An 18,047-nucleotide genomic window follows, 5' to 3' on the forward strand; every position below is an offset into this window, starting at 1 on the left:
CTCTCCCTCTCTCTCTCACTCCAGGTTTCCAAAAAGACAGGCCCAAGTTGGGGAAAGGGAAAAGTCATAAATTCCACAAGAGTCTGAAGTTATGATTTTAGATTGAGCTGGACTTTTTAATACTTTACATGAAACAGCAGGAAAAATATTGATAGGACTTGCCTGGGATTTCATCCATGAGCAATGAAAATGAGTCAAGACTGCAGGTTGCAGAGGTAGGGTGGGGAAGAATAAAGTTTCTGCCTATTCTCCACTGAGTCCCACTCCAACAACACATCTGTTATATGTGTGAGGGTAAAAAGAAGTATTTGAAGATAAAAAGGTTATTCCCTTTGGGAATAAAATAAAGGCATAAAGTCACTTTCTGGAGCCAGTCCATGTCTACAGACAAAATATAATCTCAGTCCTCAGCTTTATGGGCTGTGTTTTGAAATCTTGTATTTATGTGCTAAGTTTCTCTTCCCCTGCAGAGATGGTGTCATTATTTGTTTAAATAACGAGTTTGGTATGAAATGGTAAATATGTCAAACCACACTTTTGCTGGGGATCACTGACTATAAAGTTGGACAGATGGCCACAATACTCTGAATTTCTGGAGAAAAAAACACTTCCTGAGAAGACAGGGTGCAACCAAGACATTCATAATTTAGACCAGTAGTTTCCAATTATTTTGACTATAAGGACCCTTTTAATGTCATATCCATATTGATTATTGACCCAATCTAGAAATGATGCTTACTGCCATGTGAATGCCACAAGAACTAAACTGGACTACAAATTTTAGAGGTGGAAAGAAAGAAAGAAAGAAAGAAAGAAAGAAAGAAAGAAAGAAAGAAAGACAAAAACAAAAAACTAACTTGCCCATTGTTATTCCATTTGACTTAACTCTGAGTCTTTCTCTTCTTTCCTTCCTTCCCTTCTTTCTCCCATCCTCCTCCATCCATTCCTCCCTCCTTTCCTTCCTTCCTTCCTTTTCTCTCCTTCAAAATTTTGATGGATTTACAGTGCAGGCAGACTTCTAATTATTCTTTTCTAAGAGATGTGGTTATGTGGTGAATATGCAGAAAATGATGAGAATATATATATATACACACACACAGACTAACTCACTCCGGAAGAATCCAACCGCAGCACTGTTTTGTTTTGTATTGCCGTTGCCATGATATGAATATTGGATGCAGTTGCTACATGATTTGCCATATCCATTTGGGCTCACCCCTCTCGGCTATCAACTGTGAAGCACTATGGAGGCATGGTGATTTCTTTAGTAATCTACAGAAATTTCATTTTAATAACTACTCTCTGTAACATGAACTGTATTTCAACGTCCAATTTTTTTTCACTTTTCTGAATGGCTTCATGAAAATATAATTTATACAGCATTAAATCCACCCACCATAAGTACATAAATCAATAGACAGAGTTTTACAACCATCGCCACAATCTAAAGTCTCCTCATGCTCATTTGCAGTTAATCCCCTGCTCCCATCTCCAGCTTTAGGCAACCACTGATCTGCTTTCCAGCTTATAAATTTGTCTTTTCCTAGACATTTCACGTAAATGGAATCAGACAATACCTAGTCTTTTGCATCTGGCCTTTTTCATGCAGCTTGATGTTTTCTGAGGTTTACCCATACCGTAGTATGAGTCAATACTACACTCCTTTTGACAGCCGAGTGGATCGCGCTCTTTATCATATGTCTCAAGTCACAGTCAAAGCCAAAGCTCATGCCGCTTTTCTCCTATGTCCTTCTTGTGTGCGCTAATATGGTTACCATAGATTTTGAACGTTGACCTGTCCTGCATTCCTGGGATGAATCCCACTCGATTGTGATGTATTGTCATTTTACACACTGCTGGATTCAATTTGTTCATATTTTGTGGAGAATTTTTGCTTCCTTGTTCATGAGGGACATTGGTCTTTGGTTTTCTTTTCTTGAAATGTCTTTAGTTTGGAATCAGGGTAATGCTGGCCTCACGAAATGAGTTTGGAAGTATTTCCTGCGTTTCTAATTTCTGGAAGAGGTTGTGTAGAATTGACAGCATTTCTTACTCAGTGTTGGTAAAATTCACCATGAAACCATCTGGGCCTGAAGTTTTCTTTTCTAAAGGGTATTTAACTAAAAATATAATGTCTCTAATAGATATAGCACGATTCACATTAGTTCCTCTTGACTGAGTTTTGGTACTTTGTGTCTTTTAAGGAATTATTCTATTCTATTTTATCTCAATTTTTTAATTCATGGGCATAGAGTTATTTGTAATATTCTGTTGATATCCTTTCAATGCCTTTGTTGTCAGGAGTGATGGCCCTTCTTTCATTCCTGATACTTTGTATTCCTGATAACTTTGTATCTTCTCTCTTTTTATCTTGGTCAGTATGACTAGAAGTTTATCAGTTGTGTTTTGTTTTTGTTTTTGTTTTTTTTTTAGTATAGTTGACACACAGTGTTACTTTAGCTTCAGGTGTACCACATAGTGATTGAACTTCTCTATACATTATGCTCACCACAAGTGTAGCTACTTTCTGTCACCATGCAATGCTATTACAATATTGTTGATTATATTCCCTACGCTGTGCCTTTTATTCCCATGACTTACTCATTCCATAACTGGAAGTATGTATCTCCCACTCCCCTTCACGTATTTTGCCCACCCTTTCCCCACCCCCGGCAACCATCAGTTTGTCCTCTGCATTTCCAGGTCTAATTCTGCTTTTGTTTCTTTATTCATTTGTTTTGTATTTTAGATTCCACATATGAGTGAAATCATATGGTGTTTGTCTTTCTCTGATTTTATTTCACTTAGCATAATACTCGAGGTCCATCCATGATATCACAAATGGCAGAGCTCATCTTTTTTTATGGTTGTGCAATTCAGTGTTCAATATTTATAATGAAGTTCTTTGATGACTTAATCAGTATTTGATTCCTACTTATTTTAAAGATTGTTTTTAATGTAATTTGGATCGTATCCCTCTACTGCTTAAATCTTTCCCAGTATGCCATGGCCCTTGCACCCTTATATAGTGTCTTGTCAAGCATCCTGGTTGTTTTTGGTATTTCAGTCACAGTGGTATTCTCTTAGGCCTTTAAAGGTATCTAGGTCCTTCCTACCTCAGGGCCTTTGTGCACGGTGTTCTCACTGCCTGAACTGCTCTTCCCCTTGATCCTTGAATGGCTGGCTCTTACTCATATTTTAGGTCTACTAAATGATAACTCCCCAGAAAAGCCTTTGCTGACCATCCCATTTACACTATGCATCCCCTCCTCTATTAATCTCTGTCACAGTACCTTATTTGATTCTTTCATAATAACACAATTTATTAATACATGCCATAGTATTTTTTTAACTTCTTTATAAAATGTCTCTAACACTAGGCTGTAAGCTCTCAAAAGGCAGAAATCATGTCTGCATTGTTCAACCTGTACACTCAACACAGCCAGGCAATACAGAAGCTCAAGAAACATGCATTGGAGGGGTGCCTGGGTAGCTCAGTCAGTTGAGCAGCCAACTCTTGATTTCAGCTTGGGTTATAATCCCAGGGCTGTGGGATCGAGACCCACATCTGGCTCCATGCTGGGTGTGGAGTCTGCTTGAGACTCACTCTCTCTCTCTCTCCCTCTCTCTCTCTCTCCCTCCCTCCCTCCTTCCCTCTCCAAATTTAAATTAAATTTTTTAAAAGCAATATACATTGGAGTGGGAGGAGGAAGACAGAAGAAAGTAAGGGAGGGAATTATTTGGGCATTTCTGGATCTTTTGTTATGTCAAATGTAAAAGGGTATACAAGAATAATATAACAAATACACATGCTTATTTGGCAAGCAAGTTGAAGTCTTGTGCCTTGTGTCCCTTCCATGTCCCATACCCCTCCCTTTTGACTCCCCAGGGGTAAGCATTCTCTTAAATTTAGTATTTCTCACTACCATGCAGGTCTTTATATTTATATTTATATAATATTTATATTTATATAATATATATAATATATTAAATAATATATTTATTTTTATATTCACCACATTTAAGTGAATTACTAAAAAATATACATGATTTTTATTATTTTAACTCTGCATAAATAGCATCATCCTGCATATCAGTTTTTGTAACTTGCTTTCTTCACTGAATTTTATGTTTGGAAAATTCATCTAATTCATTTCACGTTGTTCTAGCTTATTCTTTCCACTGCTTAATAGTATCCCATTATATTACACATTTATCCATTTTCATATTGAAATACACTTCATCTCATATTTTCACCTTCTGGCTATTAAAAACAATGCTGCTGTGAACATTTTCCATGTCCCCTCATGCACATGTTCAAGACTTTCTATAGGGACATGCCTAAAGGTGAAACTGGAGATCATAGGGTAGACTCATGTACAATCTCAAAGAGCTTGCCAAATTGCTCTCCAACACAGGTATCATTTTCCAACATGGATATCAGTCCTCCAGCAATGTTCATGGATTTCTTTGCTTTATCCACACTTAGTAGTGTCAGACTCTTAAATGTCTTACAATCTCTTCAGTGTGAAATGGAATATTATTTCTGTTTTAATTTGCATTGGTCTAAAAACAACTGAGCCTGAGTAACTTTTTATAGCCAGTCAGGTTTCCTTTTCTGGAGATTGCCTATTTTTCTGCTGAATTGTTTCTTTTTTCTATTTGACTTTAAGGAATTTTTAATATATTCTGGTTATTAATCTTTGGTCTGTTACCTTCTAAGGGTCTGTGATTCATCTTCTTGCTTTTATATGGTGGCTTCTGATGCACAAAAGTTTTTCATTTTAATAAGTAGCGAAGTTTATCAATCTTTTCTTTGTAGTTTATACTTTTCGTATGTTGTCTACAAAATTCTTCCCTGCCCTAAGGTCATAAAGATGCTTTCCTATATTATTTTCTATAAGTTTTAAAGTTTTGCTTTTTATATTTAGGGCATAAATTGACCTGGAACATTATTTTATTATATAGAATAAACTAAAGTTTATTCAATTTTTATCTTTCCCCATAAGGATAATTAATGTTCAACCATCAATTATTGTTTACTCTATTCTTTAATGATTTATAGTATAAGCCCTAAAAAAATATGTTTCCATATATATGCCCACATGTTTCTGAGCTCTCTATTCTGTTCCATTGATGTATTTCTTTATCCTTGTACAAATATTATGGGTTGCATGTCTTTATATCTAAAAGGGCAAATCTGCCTACCAGGTTCTTCCTTAAAACTGCCTTAACTATTCTTAGCTCTTAAGTAGAGCCCTCAGACTTTTTCTATTTAAAATTTTAAAATGGGTCTAATTCTCTAAAATATTCTCTTTGATATGAGTCCTAAGGTCCCTCCTGAGTACCTATCCCCAAGAGAAATCCTGTAATCTGTCCATACAAGGACAGAGATTAAGAAAATGCCATGGGAGTTGGGGGGTGGTGCCTGGCTAACTCAGTCAGTAGAGCTTGCAACTCTTGATCTTGGGGTTGCGAGTTAAAGCCCCATGATGGGTGTAGAGATTACTTAAAAATAAAATTTTTAAGAAAAAAATAAGAAGATGCCATTGGGGAATTCACAAAAATCAAAAAGGTACTTTGCAAACCCCTTTCCTAATAATAATAATAATAATAATAATAATAATAATAATAATAATTTATTAAAGGGCAAACAGTGTTCCTACCACAAAATTAGTCTAGTCAATAATATAATGTAATGTTTATCCTTCTAGGAAGAAAAAATAATGAAGTTGATAATAAAAAAAGTAAATATTTTAAAATGTGGTAGAGAGGTATGGCCAACTAATCTTTGACAAAGCAGGAAAGAATATCCAATGGAATGAAGACAATCTCTTCAGCAAGTGGTGCTGGGAAAACTGGACACCGACATGCAGAAAAATGAACCTGGACCACTTTCTCGCATCATATACAAAAAAAAAGCTCCAAATGGATGAAAGACCTCAATGTAAGACAGGAAGCCATCAAAATCCTCGAGGAGAAAGCAGGCAAAAACCTCTTTGACCTTGGCCGCAGCAACTTCTTACTCAACACATCTCTGGAGGCAAGGGAAACAAAAGCAAAAATGAACTATTGGGACCTCATCAAAATAAAAAGCTACTGCACAGCGAAGGAAAAAAATCAACAAAACTAAAAGGCAACTGACAGAATGGAAGAAGATATTTGCAAATGACACATCAGATAAAGGGTTAGTATCCAAAAATCTATAAAGAACTTATCAAACTCAACACCCAAAAAACAAATAAGCCAGTGAAGAAATGGGCAAAAGACATGAATAGACACTTCTCCAAAGAAGACATCCAGATGGCCAACAGACACATGAAAAGATGCTCAACGTCGCTCCTCATCAGGGAAATACAAATCAAAACCACACCCAGATACCACCTCACACCTGTCAGAATGGCCAACATTAACAACTCAGGCAACAACAGATGTTGGTGAGGATGTAGAGAAAGAGGATCTCTTGCATTGTTGGTGGGACTGCAAGGGGGTGCAGCCACTCTGGAAAACAGTATGGAGGTTCCTCAAAAAACTAAAAATAGAACTGCCCTACGACCCAGCAATTGCACTACTAGGTATTTATTCAAGGGATACAGGTATGCTGTTTCAAAGAGACACATGCACCCCAATATTTGTAGCAGCACTATCAACCATAGCCAAAGTATGGAAAGAACCCAAATGTCCATCGATAGATAAATGGATAAAGAAGATGTGGCATATATATACAATGGAGTATTATTCAGCAATCAAAAAGAATGAAATCTTGCCATTTGCAACGACATGGATGGAACAAGAGGGTATTATGCTAAGCGAAATTAGTCAGAGAAAGACAAATATCATATGACTTCACTCATATGAGGACTTTAAGAGACAAAACAGATAAACATAAGGGAAGGGAAGCAAAAATAATAAAAAAAACAGGGAGGGGGACAAAACATAAGAGACTCTTAAATATAGAGAATAAACAGAGGGTTACTAGAGGGGTTGTGGGAAGGGGGAGATGGGCTAAATGAGTAAGGCACATTAAGAAATCTACTCTTGAAATCATTGTTGCACCATATGCTAACTAATTTGAATGTAAATTTAAAAAATAAATAAAATAAAAAAATAAAATAAAACAGGGGCGCCTGGGTGGCTCAGTCAGGTAAGAGTCTGACTTCGGCTCAGGTCATGATCTCGCAGTTCATGAGTTCGAGCCCCGCATTGGGTTTCACTGACAGCTCAGAGCCTGGAACCTGCTTCGGATTCTGTGCCTCCCTCTCTCTCTGCCCCTCCCCAGCTCATACTCTCTCTCTCAATAATAAATAAAACATTAAAAAAAAATTAAAAATAAATAAATAAAATAAATCCTAGCTCTGAAAAAAAAATAAATAAAATAAAATAAAATAAAATAAAATAAAATAAAATAAAATGTGGTAGAGAGGATTTTTAATACTAAATTTTTATAATTAATAACACGCTCAGAAGATGCAAAGGAAAACAGGTACAACCTAAAATTAAAGTGTTAATGGGGCGTCTGGGTGGCTTAGCCGGTTAAGTGTCCGACTTTGGCTCAGGTAATGATCTCACAGTTTGTGGGTTTGAGCCCCACATCAGGCTCTGTGCTGACAGCTCAGAGCCTGGAGCCTGCTTCGGATTCTGTGTCTCCCTCTCTCTCTGTTCCTCCCCCGCTCATGCTCTGTCTCCCTCTCTCCTTCAAAAACAAATTAAAAAAAAAAAAACATTAAAATTAAAGTGTTAAGGGAAGTATTATACTTCTACAAGTATACAGAAGTAGAGAATGGTCACTTAAAACAAAAAACTTAAAAAATATAAATATATACTTTAAGAGATTTTTCTCTACCCACTGGTACAAAGGAAACACTAGTTTTCTCAAAAAGTAATTCCTGGGGCACCTGGGTGGCTCAGGTGGTTAAGTGTTCGACTTTGGCTCAGGTCAAGATCTTGCAGTGCGTGAGTTTCAGCCCCGCGTCGGGCTTTGCGCTGACAGCTCAGAGCCTGAAGCCTGTTTCGGATTCTGTGCTTCCTTCTGTCCCTGCCCCTCCCCCACTCGCACTCTGTCTCTCTGTCTCTCTCTCTCTCTCTCTCTCTGTCTCTCTCTCTCTCTCTCTCTCAAAAATAAAGATTTAAAAAAAAATTGTTTTTAAAGTAATTCCTAGTGGCTTATAGCTTTTTAAACACTGCCCCCTAATGTTCACACTCTGAAATGATAAGAGGACCTCGCTAACAAAAATAATCTGGTCCTTCCTCCCCTGTGATCAGTCTAGCATTTTTGTCCTGCAGACCAGATTTCACATACTGAGGCAATCTCAACCACACAACTGTCAGAGTGCATTAAAGTAAATCTCTCAACCATTCTAAGATTACTCTCATCAGCAATAAGGCCAACATGTGAGTGAGAACAGACTATTTGGGCTTGGACAGCACTGACAGAACAGCAATGCCACTGGGAAACATCAGGAAAGTCTAGGATCCCAATCATAACATGTGCAACTTTAGACTGATCTAATCAGTCTTATTAAAAAATATCAAAAACAAACACTGATTACCAAGAATATCAAACTTTTAAAAAAGAGATGGCCCTTACTTTATATACACAAATTCATGACTCATAAATGACCTTTGCTTCCAAAAGAATCTGTTGAAATTTAAACTCCCTGATGAGCAAACTTGTTCATGACTTCCACCACTGAAAATATGATTAACAACAAATGAAAGAGAAGAGCAAGGATATGTTATTCTCAAGTCAAGCTGTTCGGTGTCTTATGGTCGCAAAGTCCATGTCATTACTTAACAATGATATATGTCTAAGTTTGGAAAGCATAGGGCACTTAATATTTAGTCAAGAGGCCTGAGTTTTAAACCCATCTGCCATTAAATATCTGTATGACCAGAGGTCCCTTAGATGTTCTGGACCTGTTTCCTTATCAGGAAATAAAGGAGAATGGACTGTATGGATGTTATTCTAATGATCGTCAGGAGATGGGGATGTAAAGGATTACAGAATTATGGAAGGTATTTTTCCAGACTACAAATGCTTTTCCCCATCACTTCTTTATTTCCCCATCTGTAACACTGAAAAGAATATGAAATCCCCATTCTCCCCATAGCTGAGAATTTCTGAATTATATAGTCTATCTCCAAGGCCCTTTGCCACACCAAAATGTTAAGACGGGATCTGAGAACTGGAAGAAAACACAGAGATTCTCTAATCACAAGCCAAGGCCCAGAAGAACTCTTGGCTCTAAACATTTAGTTATAGTATGTGGAACTTTGAGAACTGTGAGGCTCCCCATGTGGATTATTAGCATTTTATTAGGCTGGGGGATATGATAAAATACATTATTATTCCCAAACTTTACCCCTCTTGAAATCCACACCTTGCCATGTGACTCCGTAGTTCCTGCCACGTAGGGTGGAATATATTTCGACCACACATTGGTAGTGGCCTTTGGCCATATGACTTTCCTTGACCAAAGTAAAGTAAGCAAATCAGATGCGAGCACATGCTTTAAATGTGCTTGTGAAGTTGGGCTTATTCTCTGTACGCTTGCCTTTCACTATGAGAAGATGCATTTGGTAGCCACTGATCCAAAGAGTATAAGAGACATGGAGAACAGGCCAGGCGCCCAACATAAAACTTGGAGCCCAATCTAACCAGTCATAGATCAGCCAAATCGCAGCCAACCCAAATTCATGAGAATGAGAAATAAAGACTTACTGTCATATGAGATTTTGCATTTGCCAATTACATAGCATTTTTATAACAGGATAATTCAGAAGATAATATTTTACCTATTTTAATAATTCAGACTTCAACGTTTCCATTGGACTGTGATATTTTAGGGAAAAATCTTTCCCTCTCTCTGACACATATAAATATTGTCATACAGATACAAAAACAAAAGTGTGATTACAGGTCTATAAAATAGCACATCTAAGAAAGACTCAGATCTAGAGGCAAAGAGTCATCTACTATGTACAGACTCTGTCTCTCATGCTGATTCAGTAGAGAAGTTAATGATCATTGGGCCCTTCATCCTCTCTAAAATAATATCAGTCAAACATTGCAGTTATAGCCTAATTTATATGAAAATAGCACCACAAAACTATACCATGAAAAGCACTATTTTTACTAAAGCAATATGTCACAATCAACATATTATTGTATCCCAAGTAACCCGAATGCATAGAAACAGAAGTATTTTGGTTATTACTTTATGACTAACAGATATCTTTAATCCTATCACTCTTCAACTACCTCTACCATGACTACTCTAATTCAGGCCACCAACATCTCTAGCCTGGACTAGTTCAATAGCTTCACAATTGTTCTTCCACTTCTACCCTTGTCTTCTACAATCTTTTTCTCAACACGGTAGCTAAACTCATCCTTAAAAAAAAAAAAAAAATGTCACATCATATCATTCTTCTGCTCAAAACACTCCATTGGCTTATACACTTATTCAAAATAAAAGTCAAACTCCTTCAGTAAGAGTCACCCTGAACTCTTCATGATCGTGCTAACCAACATCTCCCTGAGTTTCTTCCTATTACATTCCTCTTGGCTCACTCTGCCTTGCTGGTCCTCAAACATGCCCAGCACATTCCTGCCTCAGGTCCTTTGCACTTGCTGTTTTATTTTTATTTTTTTTATGTTTATTTATTTCTGAGACAGAGAGAGACAGAGCATGAGTGGGAGAGGGGCAGAGAGAGAGAGGGAGACACAGAATCTGAAGCAGGCTCCAGGCTCTGAGCTGTCAGCTCACAAACTGTGAGATCATGACCTGAGCCAAAGTCGGTCGCTCAACCGACTGAGCCACCCAGGTGCCCCTGCACTTGCTGTTTTTCTTTCCTGAAACCATCTTTGCCAATATCTACATGATTCACTCCTTTACTTCATCCAGGTCTCTGCTCAAATGTCACCTTATCAAGGGAAACTTCTCTTACTTCCAAGCATAAAATAGCTCCTCCTCACCTCATCCCCCTCGCCCTACTTTCTTTCTCTTTTGCCCTTATCACTACTGGGTTCAATTATAAAAGACAAAAACAAAAGAATGTTTTTGTTTCTGTATTTACTATCTATCTCCCTAACCTATAATGCAAACCTCAATGAAAGTATAAATACGTGTTATTCAGTGCTACATCCCAGGACCTTAGAATATTGCCTGGCAGATCATAGGCCTGCAGTAAATATTTAGAAGATGAATGAATAAAGACTGAAAATATTAAGAAAGTTTTCTGACAAAAACTATCAATGTAACTTGGAATTTTCAGAGCCACCTCTCTATATTGCATCCCTAATTAATACATAATTGCTTATAAAATAGAAAACTTAACTAATATAATGACTTTTTTCTTTTGGACCTAAAGACACACACACACACACACACACACACACACACACACACACACACACACACACTGTTCACCGGCTCAACAATCTGGAAGACTATATATAAAGCACCTTTTTCCTTCACCTGGCTTAATGCTTTTGAATATATTAAAGGGATATGTTGGGATCCTGTGCTATCTTTTTTCTTAATGTTTTTTTTTTTTTTTTTTTTTTGAGACAGAGAGAGACAGAGCATGAACAGGGGAGGGGGAGACACAGAATCTGAAGCAGGCTCCAGTCTCTGAGCTATCAGCACACAGCCTGACACGGGGCTCTAACTCACAGAGTGTGAGATCATGACCTGAGCTGAAGTCAGACACTCAACCAACTGAGCCACCCAGGCGCCCCGAGACCCTGTGCTATCTTAAAGCCAGCTAATATTTCACCTATATTTCTATGTATTAATTAATAACAGTACTTCGTAAATGTTTGTAGAATATCAGTAGAAAAATGGGCAAAAAACTACAGACATACAATACAAGAAGAAATACAAACAGCCAATCAAAGCATGAAAATCTTCATTTAGGTTAATGTTCTTTAACGATGAGTTGGGGGTGAGGGCAAGGGAGAACGGAATCACTTCAGGAAAGCCAACACTAGCAAGAGGTTTCTTACGTACATAAAGAAACCCAATAACTGAAAAGTCTACTCACTGGGGAGGGTGTGGGGTACAGATACCTGTGATGGAACAATAGATGATGTGAGGAGCAATCTTGTCTATATCTTCATATCCTAGGCCCATTGCAGACAGTTTGCCAGGGACATAGTTTTCCACAAACACATCACAAACAGCTGCGAGCTGAGGAAAGAGGTGAAGATGAGTCAGACTTCTTCAGGGACCTTCCAGACTTTCAACAAGCCCCCACATGACACAATTCTAATTTCAGTAAACACAGTTGATCTTCACTTTGTAATAGTCCAGAAAAACAACAAGAAAAGTAGAATTACAAAGTAGAATTAAATAAACATAAAGGCTCTGGTCAACTACTTGAGCTATTACTGCCAATAAAACAATGGCCATTAAAATATTCGGTAACTACCGTGGCGTTAAGTGGATTCTGCTTATGTTAAATGTAAGAAATATCTAGGTTACATGGTCCCAACATATTCTCAGAAGTTTCAGTAGGAAAGGTAAAATATATGTATAAAAATATATGAAAAACATCTTTTAAACCCTTTATAAAAAACTAAATATGATGTTTTTTGCTATTCATCATGGTCACTATGTAATGTTCCTCATTACAACCTGAACATATAGGTGTTTAATACATGTAAACATGATTCAGAAATGTCTTCATACTTTTCAGATGCTTCCTTTCCAAAGAGTTCTAAATGTATTTAATGAATCATTTAAATATATATATTCATATTAATATAATATACATATATACATATATAATATATATAAATATGCATATTAAACCATAGCTCAGTGAATCAGTAAGTCAGAAACAAGGCCCAGATTTTGATTCCCAGATCACTGCAATCCGAATTTGAGGACAATGAACCACTGTAAACCTTAACCTTAAATTTTCAAAATTTCAATTGTGACTACACATCTTTTAAGGTATGTTTTAAAGTCATCCAAAAATTATACTATTTCACCCAGAGAAATTCATTACAGTAATCCTTTTTTTAAAGAATTTATTTTTAAGTAATCTCTACACCCAACGTGGGGCTCGAACCTACAATCCCAAGATCAAGAATCACATACTCCACCAGCCAGGGCCCCCATTACAGTAATTCTTGAACATATTCAAGTGCCTAAAAACTCTTCAACAATTTTTTTAATTGCCATGGTGACATAGACTTAAATATATCCACGCATACAAACTAATGTAATAGAGTAAGACTCTAGATAAAAGATGGGCAAACTGGGGCGCCTGGGTGGCGCAGTTGGTTAAGCGTCCGACTTCAGCCAGGTCACGATCTCACGGTCTGTGAGTTCAAGCCCTGCGTCAGGCTCTGGGCTGATGGCTCAGAGCCTGGAGCCTGTTTCCGATTCTGTGTCTCCCTCTCTCTCTGCCCCTCCCCCGTTCATGCTCAGTCTCTCTCTGTCCCAAAAATAAATAAACGTTGAAAAAAAAAAAAAAAGAAAGATGGGCAAACTTTTTCCATAAAAGGTCAAATAGTAAATATTTCAGCCTTTGAAGGCCACATACATTCCCTGTCAGATACTCTTCTTTATTTTCCTTCAGCAATCTTTAAAAATGTAAAATCGATTCTTAGTCCAAGGACCATACAGAAACAAACCTGATATGACCCACATTATCTACAAACCTCTGCTCTAGATTAAAAAGACTGAATTGCATCAACTTTAGATGGAAACATGTAAATAAACTGAATGCCTATATGTTACTGTGTCACTGAGTTTGGAATATATATACGGAATTGTCAGATTTAACAAAATTTGGAGGGAGGAGATCTCAGGAAACATCTCAAGGAAATAAGCTGTCATCCTCCAGAGCTCCTGAAACAGTGGCACCAGGAGCCAGGTAAACACTTCTCTGGAGAGAAATGGTAAATATATTAAGACATAGGACAGAGATAGAAAGGTTGAAGTATGCACTCCAAATCTCAAGCCATATAGGTGTCTTTCCAAATTTCAGGTACCAAATAACATTTGAGCTGTTTGTAAGCAACTCCATACAGGGAGAGTCCCAATAAAGATGCATTTACTTATTTATTGTTAATGATTCTACCAAGTACTGCTTGCTTAGGGATTTGGAGGAAGGCCAAGTGTTTATTTTAAATAAAACAAAATGGTACACTTTAATTTATTCCACAAATTCTTCTGAGCCTCTATTTAGTATTGACAAGGCACTCTTGTGGGCTGTAAAGAAAACAAACTACATCAAACACATCTAGACTTCTACACTGGTCATCTCTTGCTGCATATATTCTGCATGGCGCACTATATTGCACCTTATGCAAATGACATTTAATGAATTATTTAATTTTTAAAAACTCTGTGTGGTTCCCCAAGAAGTTAAACATAGAATTACCATATGACCCAGCAATGCCTCTCCTAGGTATATGCTCAAAAGAACTAAAATCAGGGACCCGAACAGATACTTGTATGCCAATGTTCAAGGCAGCAGTATTATTTGCAATAGCCAAAAGGTGGAAATAATCCAAGTGTCCATCAGCAGACAAATGTATCCATCCATAAAGTGGAATGTTAGTCATAAAAAGAGAATGAAGTTCTGATACATGCTAGAACATACACAAACCTTTAAAATATTATACTAAATGGGCTCCTGGGTGGCTCAGTCGGAAGGGCGTCCGACTTCGGCTCAGGTCATGATCTCGCGGTCCGTGAGTTCAAGCCCCGCGTTGGGCTCTGTGCTGATAGCTCAGAGCCTGGAGCCTGTTTCAGATTCTGTGTCTCCCTCTCTCTCTGACCCTCCCCCATTCATCCTCTGACTCTCTCTGTCTCAGGGGCGAATAAACGTTTAAAAAATTTTTTTTTAATATTATGCTAAATGACATTAATCAGACACAAAAATACAAATATTGTATAATTTCACTTATATAAAATACTCACAATAGGCAAACCCATAGAGACACAAAGTAGATGAGAGATTATCAGGGGCTGGAGTGAGTGGGAAGTGGAATTATTGCTTAATGGATACAGTTTCTGTCTGGGGTGATGCAACATTTTAGAAATAGATAGTAGTGGGCCACCTGGGTGGCTCAGTCGGTTAAGCGTCCAACTCTTGGTTTCCGGTCAGATCATAATCTCATGGTTCGTGAGTTCAAGCCCCACATCAGGCTCTGTACTGACAGTTGCAGAGCCTGCTTGGGATTCTCTGTCTCCCTCACTCTCTCTGCCCCTCCCCTGCTCACTCTCTATCTCTTTGTCTCAAAATAAATAAAACATTTAAAAACAATAGCAGTGCTGATTGTACAGTATTAGGAATATATTAATGCCACTGAACTGTGTACTTAAAAATGGTTAAAATGGAAATTTTTATGCTCTATATATTTTACCACAACAAAAAATTTTTTAACTATGTAAGGTATTTGTATTTTTAGACTTCTAAGGAATCCTAAATCACATCTCAATCTACATAAAGTATATAGATGAACCACAAACAAATGCACTATTTCAATAACAGAAGGAAATAAATATAATGAGTAATTTATATTAATATAAAAGTATAAAAATATTTCAAGTAACCAAAAAAAGCAGATTAAAAAACAATATACATGGTATTATCTCACGTTTTCGGGAAAAATGAGTATACAAGGACATAAAGAGATTGGATATGATATACTAAAATATTAATGTCTTTGCATGAACTTGTATTATTTCTTGGGTAACATGAAAAAAAAATGGTAACTAAAAAGAGCTGTGCTCAGAGTACCATGTAGTCTGGCTCTACAACATTACAAGAAAAATACAGAAAAGTTGAGTTTAAGAGCTAAATATTTCTACTAATAAAGATGCACAGTAGTTTTTTTATGATTACCCAAGAAATCAACATGTATGCATTTTGATATTTATTTATTAAGAAATACCCCAAAAAAGTTTATAGGGCAGAAATTATTCCTTTCTCCATTTTACAAATATTTATTTTAGATATGTACTAGCCACTTACTAGATATTGATTCCAAGCTGGTCTGTCATTGACCATATTCTCTCTCCCTCTCTGTTTTAGGATATTCACCCATTTCAAGATTATATCTATTCCCTACAGCTTTAGCTAATCATTCATAAGTATTCTAAGAAAATAGTGCAAAACTCAGAGCCATGAGAAATTGATCTCCACACTAACTACAAGTATTATATGTGATAGTTACCTCAGTAGAGACCAAATGTTTACTGCATTTCCCTGATACAATGATCTACCAGGAAATAAAGGGAGAGAAGAAGACTAGTTCCCAGTTTTACTGGTATTATATCCTCTTCCTCATCTAAGTGCTTACAAATCATTGAAAAAATCTATTCTAGAATCTGGCCCAGAATAAAAAGCAAGCACAATTTTGTATGACTTAGAGAACCTACTATCTTTTTTCTTTCTGAAAGGAGATATAAAAAATTCTTTCCTCTAGTCACAGAGTAAATAAGAACTAAAATTCATTTGAAATATAGAGTATCTAATTCTGAGTTATCTTTATTAGATGTAATTTAAGAACAGACTAGAGATCAGAAATAGTACAGTAATTTTTTAAATGTTATATCAAATAATGTGCTTACTGGTAAGAAATGTATTCTAAAAGATTTAAGTGCCAAGTTTCATGATATCTCCCACTTTAAAATAGTTCAAACACACACACACACACACACACACACACACACACACACACACCTAGGTATACATATGTAAATATGCAAATATAGCAAAATATTAAAATTATTACATGTAGGATAGGGTTATTGAAAGTTCATTATACTATTCTTTCAACTTTTCTGTACGTTTGAATTTTTCATAATAAAATGTTGGAAGAAAATAAAATCCATGACATTGCTCTATGGACCATAATATGTGCACACAATATGGATATTGTGACTATTGACTAACATAGAGAATTATTTGAAATATAAATGACATATTAGAAAGTTATCAAATCATATTGCCATGAAAATACCAGGCTCTACATAGATTTTCGAAGCAGAGTTTTGTTTTTTGCACAAGCTGTTTTTGGTTAGCCTTGTACAAAGGAGTCATATTTTTTGGAGCTCTCATGTATCCAGCTGATTGGTTTGTAAGCTACTTTGGAACTATTTCTATAAACTAAACTCATTATGTTAGCAATCATAGCCACCACGGTCTGTATACAGAGGTTGTTTTACTACTCTTAAGCTAAAAGAGAAATCCATGCCAGAAAGATTAAAAAGACTAAGCAAAAGATAATTTTTCCCCTAGGCAATAAGATACATAACATGAATGGTACAACCAGCAATGGATATGAATTATGTCCCCATACAATCTATTTAAGTTTAATATGAGTTGAAATATACTTTATTGTTATCAATCAGACATGAAGAGAAATCAAGCCCATGATGAAATTTATTTAAAGTTGTTACAGTATAGTAGAAAACTGGCAAGATCCAAGGAGAATTAGAAGGAAGTCCTGGAGATTCATTTACTTTGGTCTGAACTACACAAGCAGGTCCAAAATACTCAAATGTACATTTATGTCTTAGTAGCAAGAGTTATGAACTCCACCCAAATACTGCCTCATTGAGAAGCTCTAATGAAATTGCAAAGTATGGGTTTAATCAAATCTGAAACCTTGACTTTTGAGGATAAAATATCAGAATGCCCTGAAATAGAAGCAAAGAAGCAGGAGCTATGAACACTAAAGATGAAACTGAGAGACAGGACAGAAAGAAGAATTGAGGCAAGAACAATTGCCTAAAACAAAATTAAATAAAATCAACTAACCACTGAAGAGAAAATAAAAAGAATGGTCTGAGAATGCAGACAATGGGAATTGGGTTCCAAGTGAGGGTAGGCCATTGCAGAAAAAATAGAGCAGGGCAACAACAATGGAGAAAAATTTAGAAAAATCAAACTAAGGTTCAATTGAAAAAGAAAACAAACAAACAAAAAAAAAACGTAAGTTATACTGTAGAAAAGATATGTGGAAATAAGGCACTAAGATCAGGACAATTACCACACCTTGTGTTCAAAATATATCT

The 18,047-nt window shown here is 36.5% G+C and overlaps 1 protein-coding gene across 3 annotated transcripts in view; it reads right to left on the reverse strand.

The window, feature by feature from the left end:
• Nucleotides 1-18,047, reverse strand: part of SUGCT (succinyl-CoA:glutarate-CoA transferase) — a 760,453-nt gene that overhangs the window by 701,834 nt on the left and 40,572 nt on the right. For all 3 annotated transcript variants that reach the window (XM_045053214.1, XM_011280299.4, XM_045053213.1), the window contains exon 6: nucleotides 12,074-12,194. In XM_045053214.1, the coding sequence (XP_044909149.1) occupies nucleotides 12,074-12,194 (121 nt within the window). The remainder of the gene's footprint in view (nucleotides 1-12,073; nucleotides 12,195-18,047) is intronic.

Source organism: Felis catus, chromosome A2 (assembly GCF_018350175.1).
Source record: "Felis catus isolate Fca126 chromosome A2, F.catus_Fca126_mat1.0, whole genome shotgun sequence".
Taxonomy (NCBI): Eukaryota; Metazoa; Chordata; class Mammalia; order Carnivora; family Felidae; genus Felis; species Felis catus.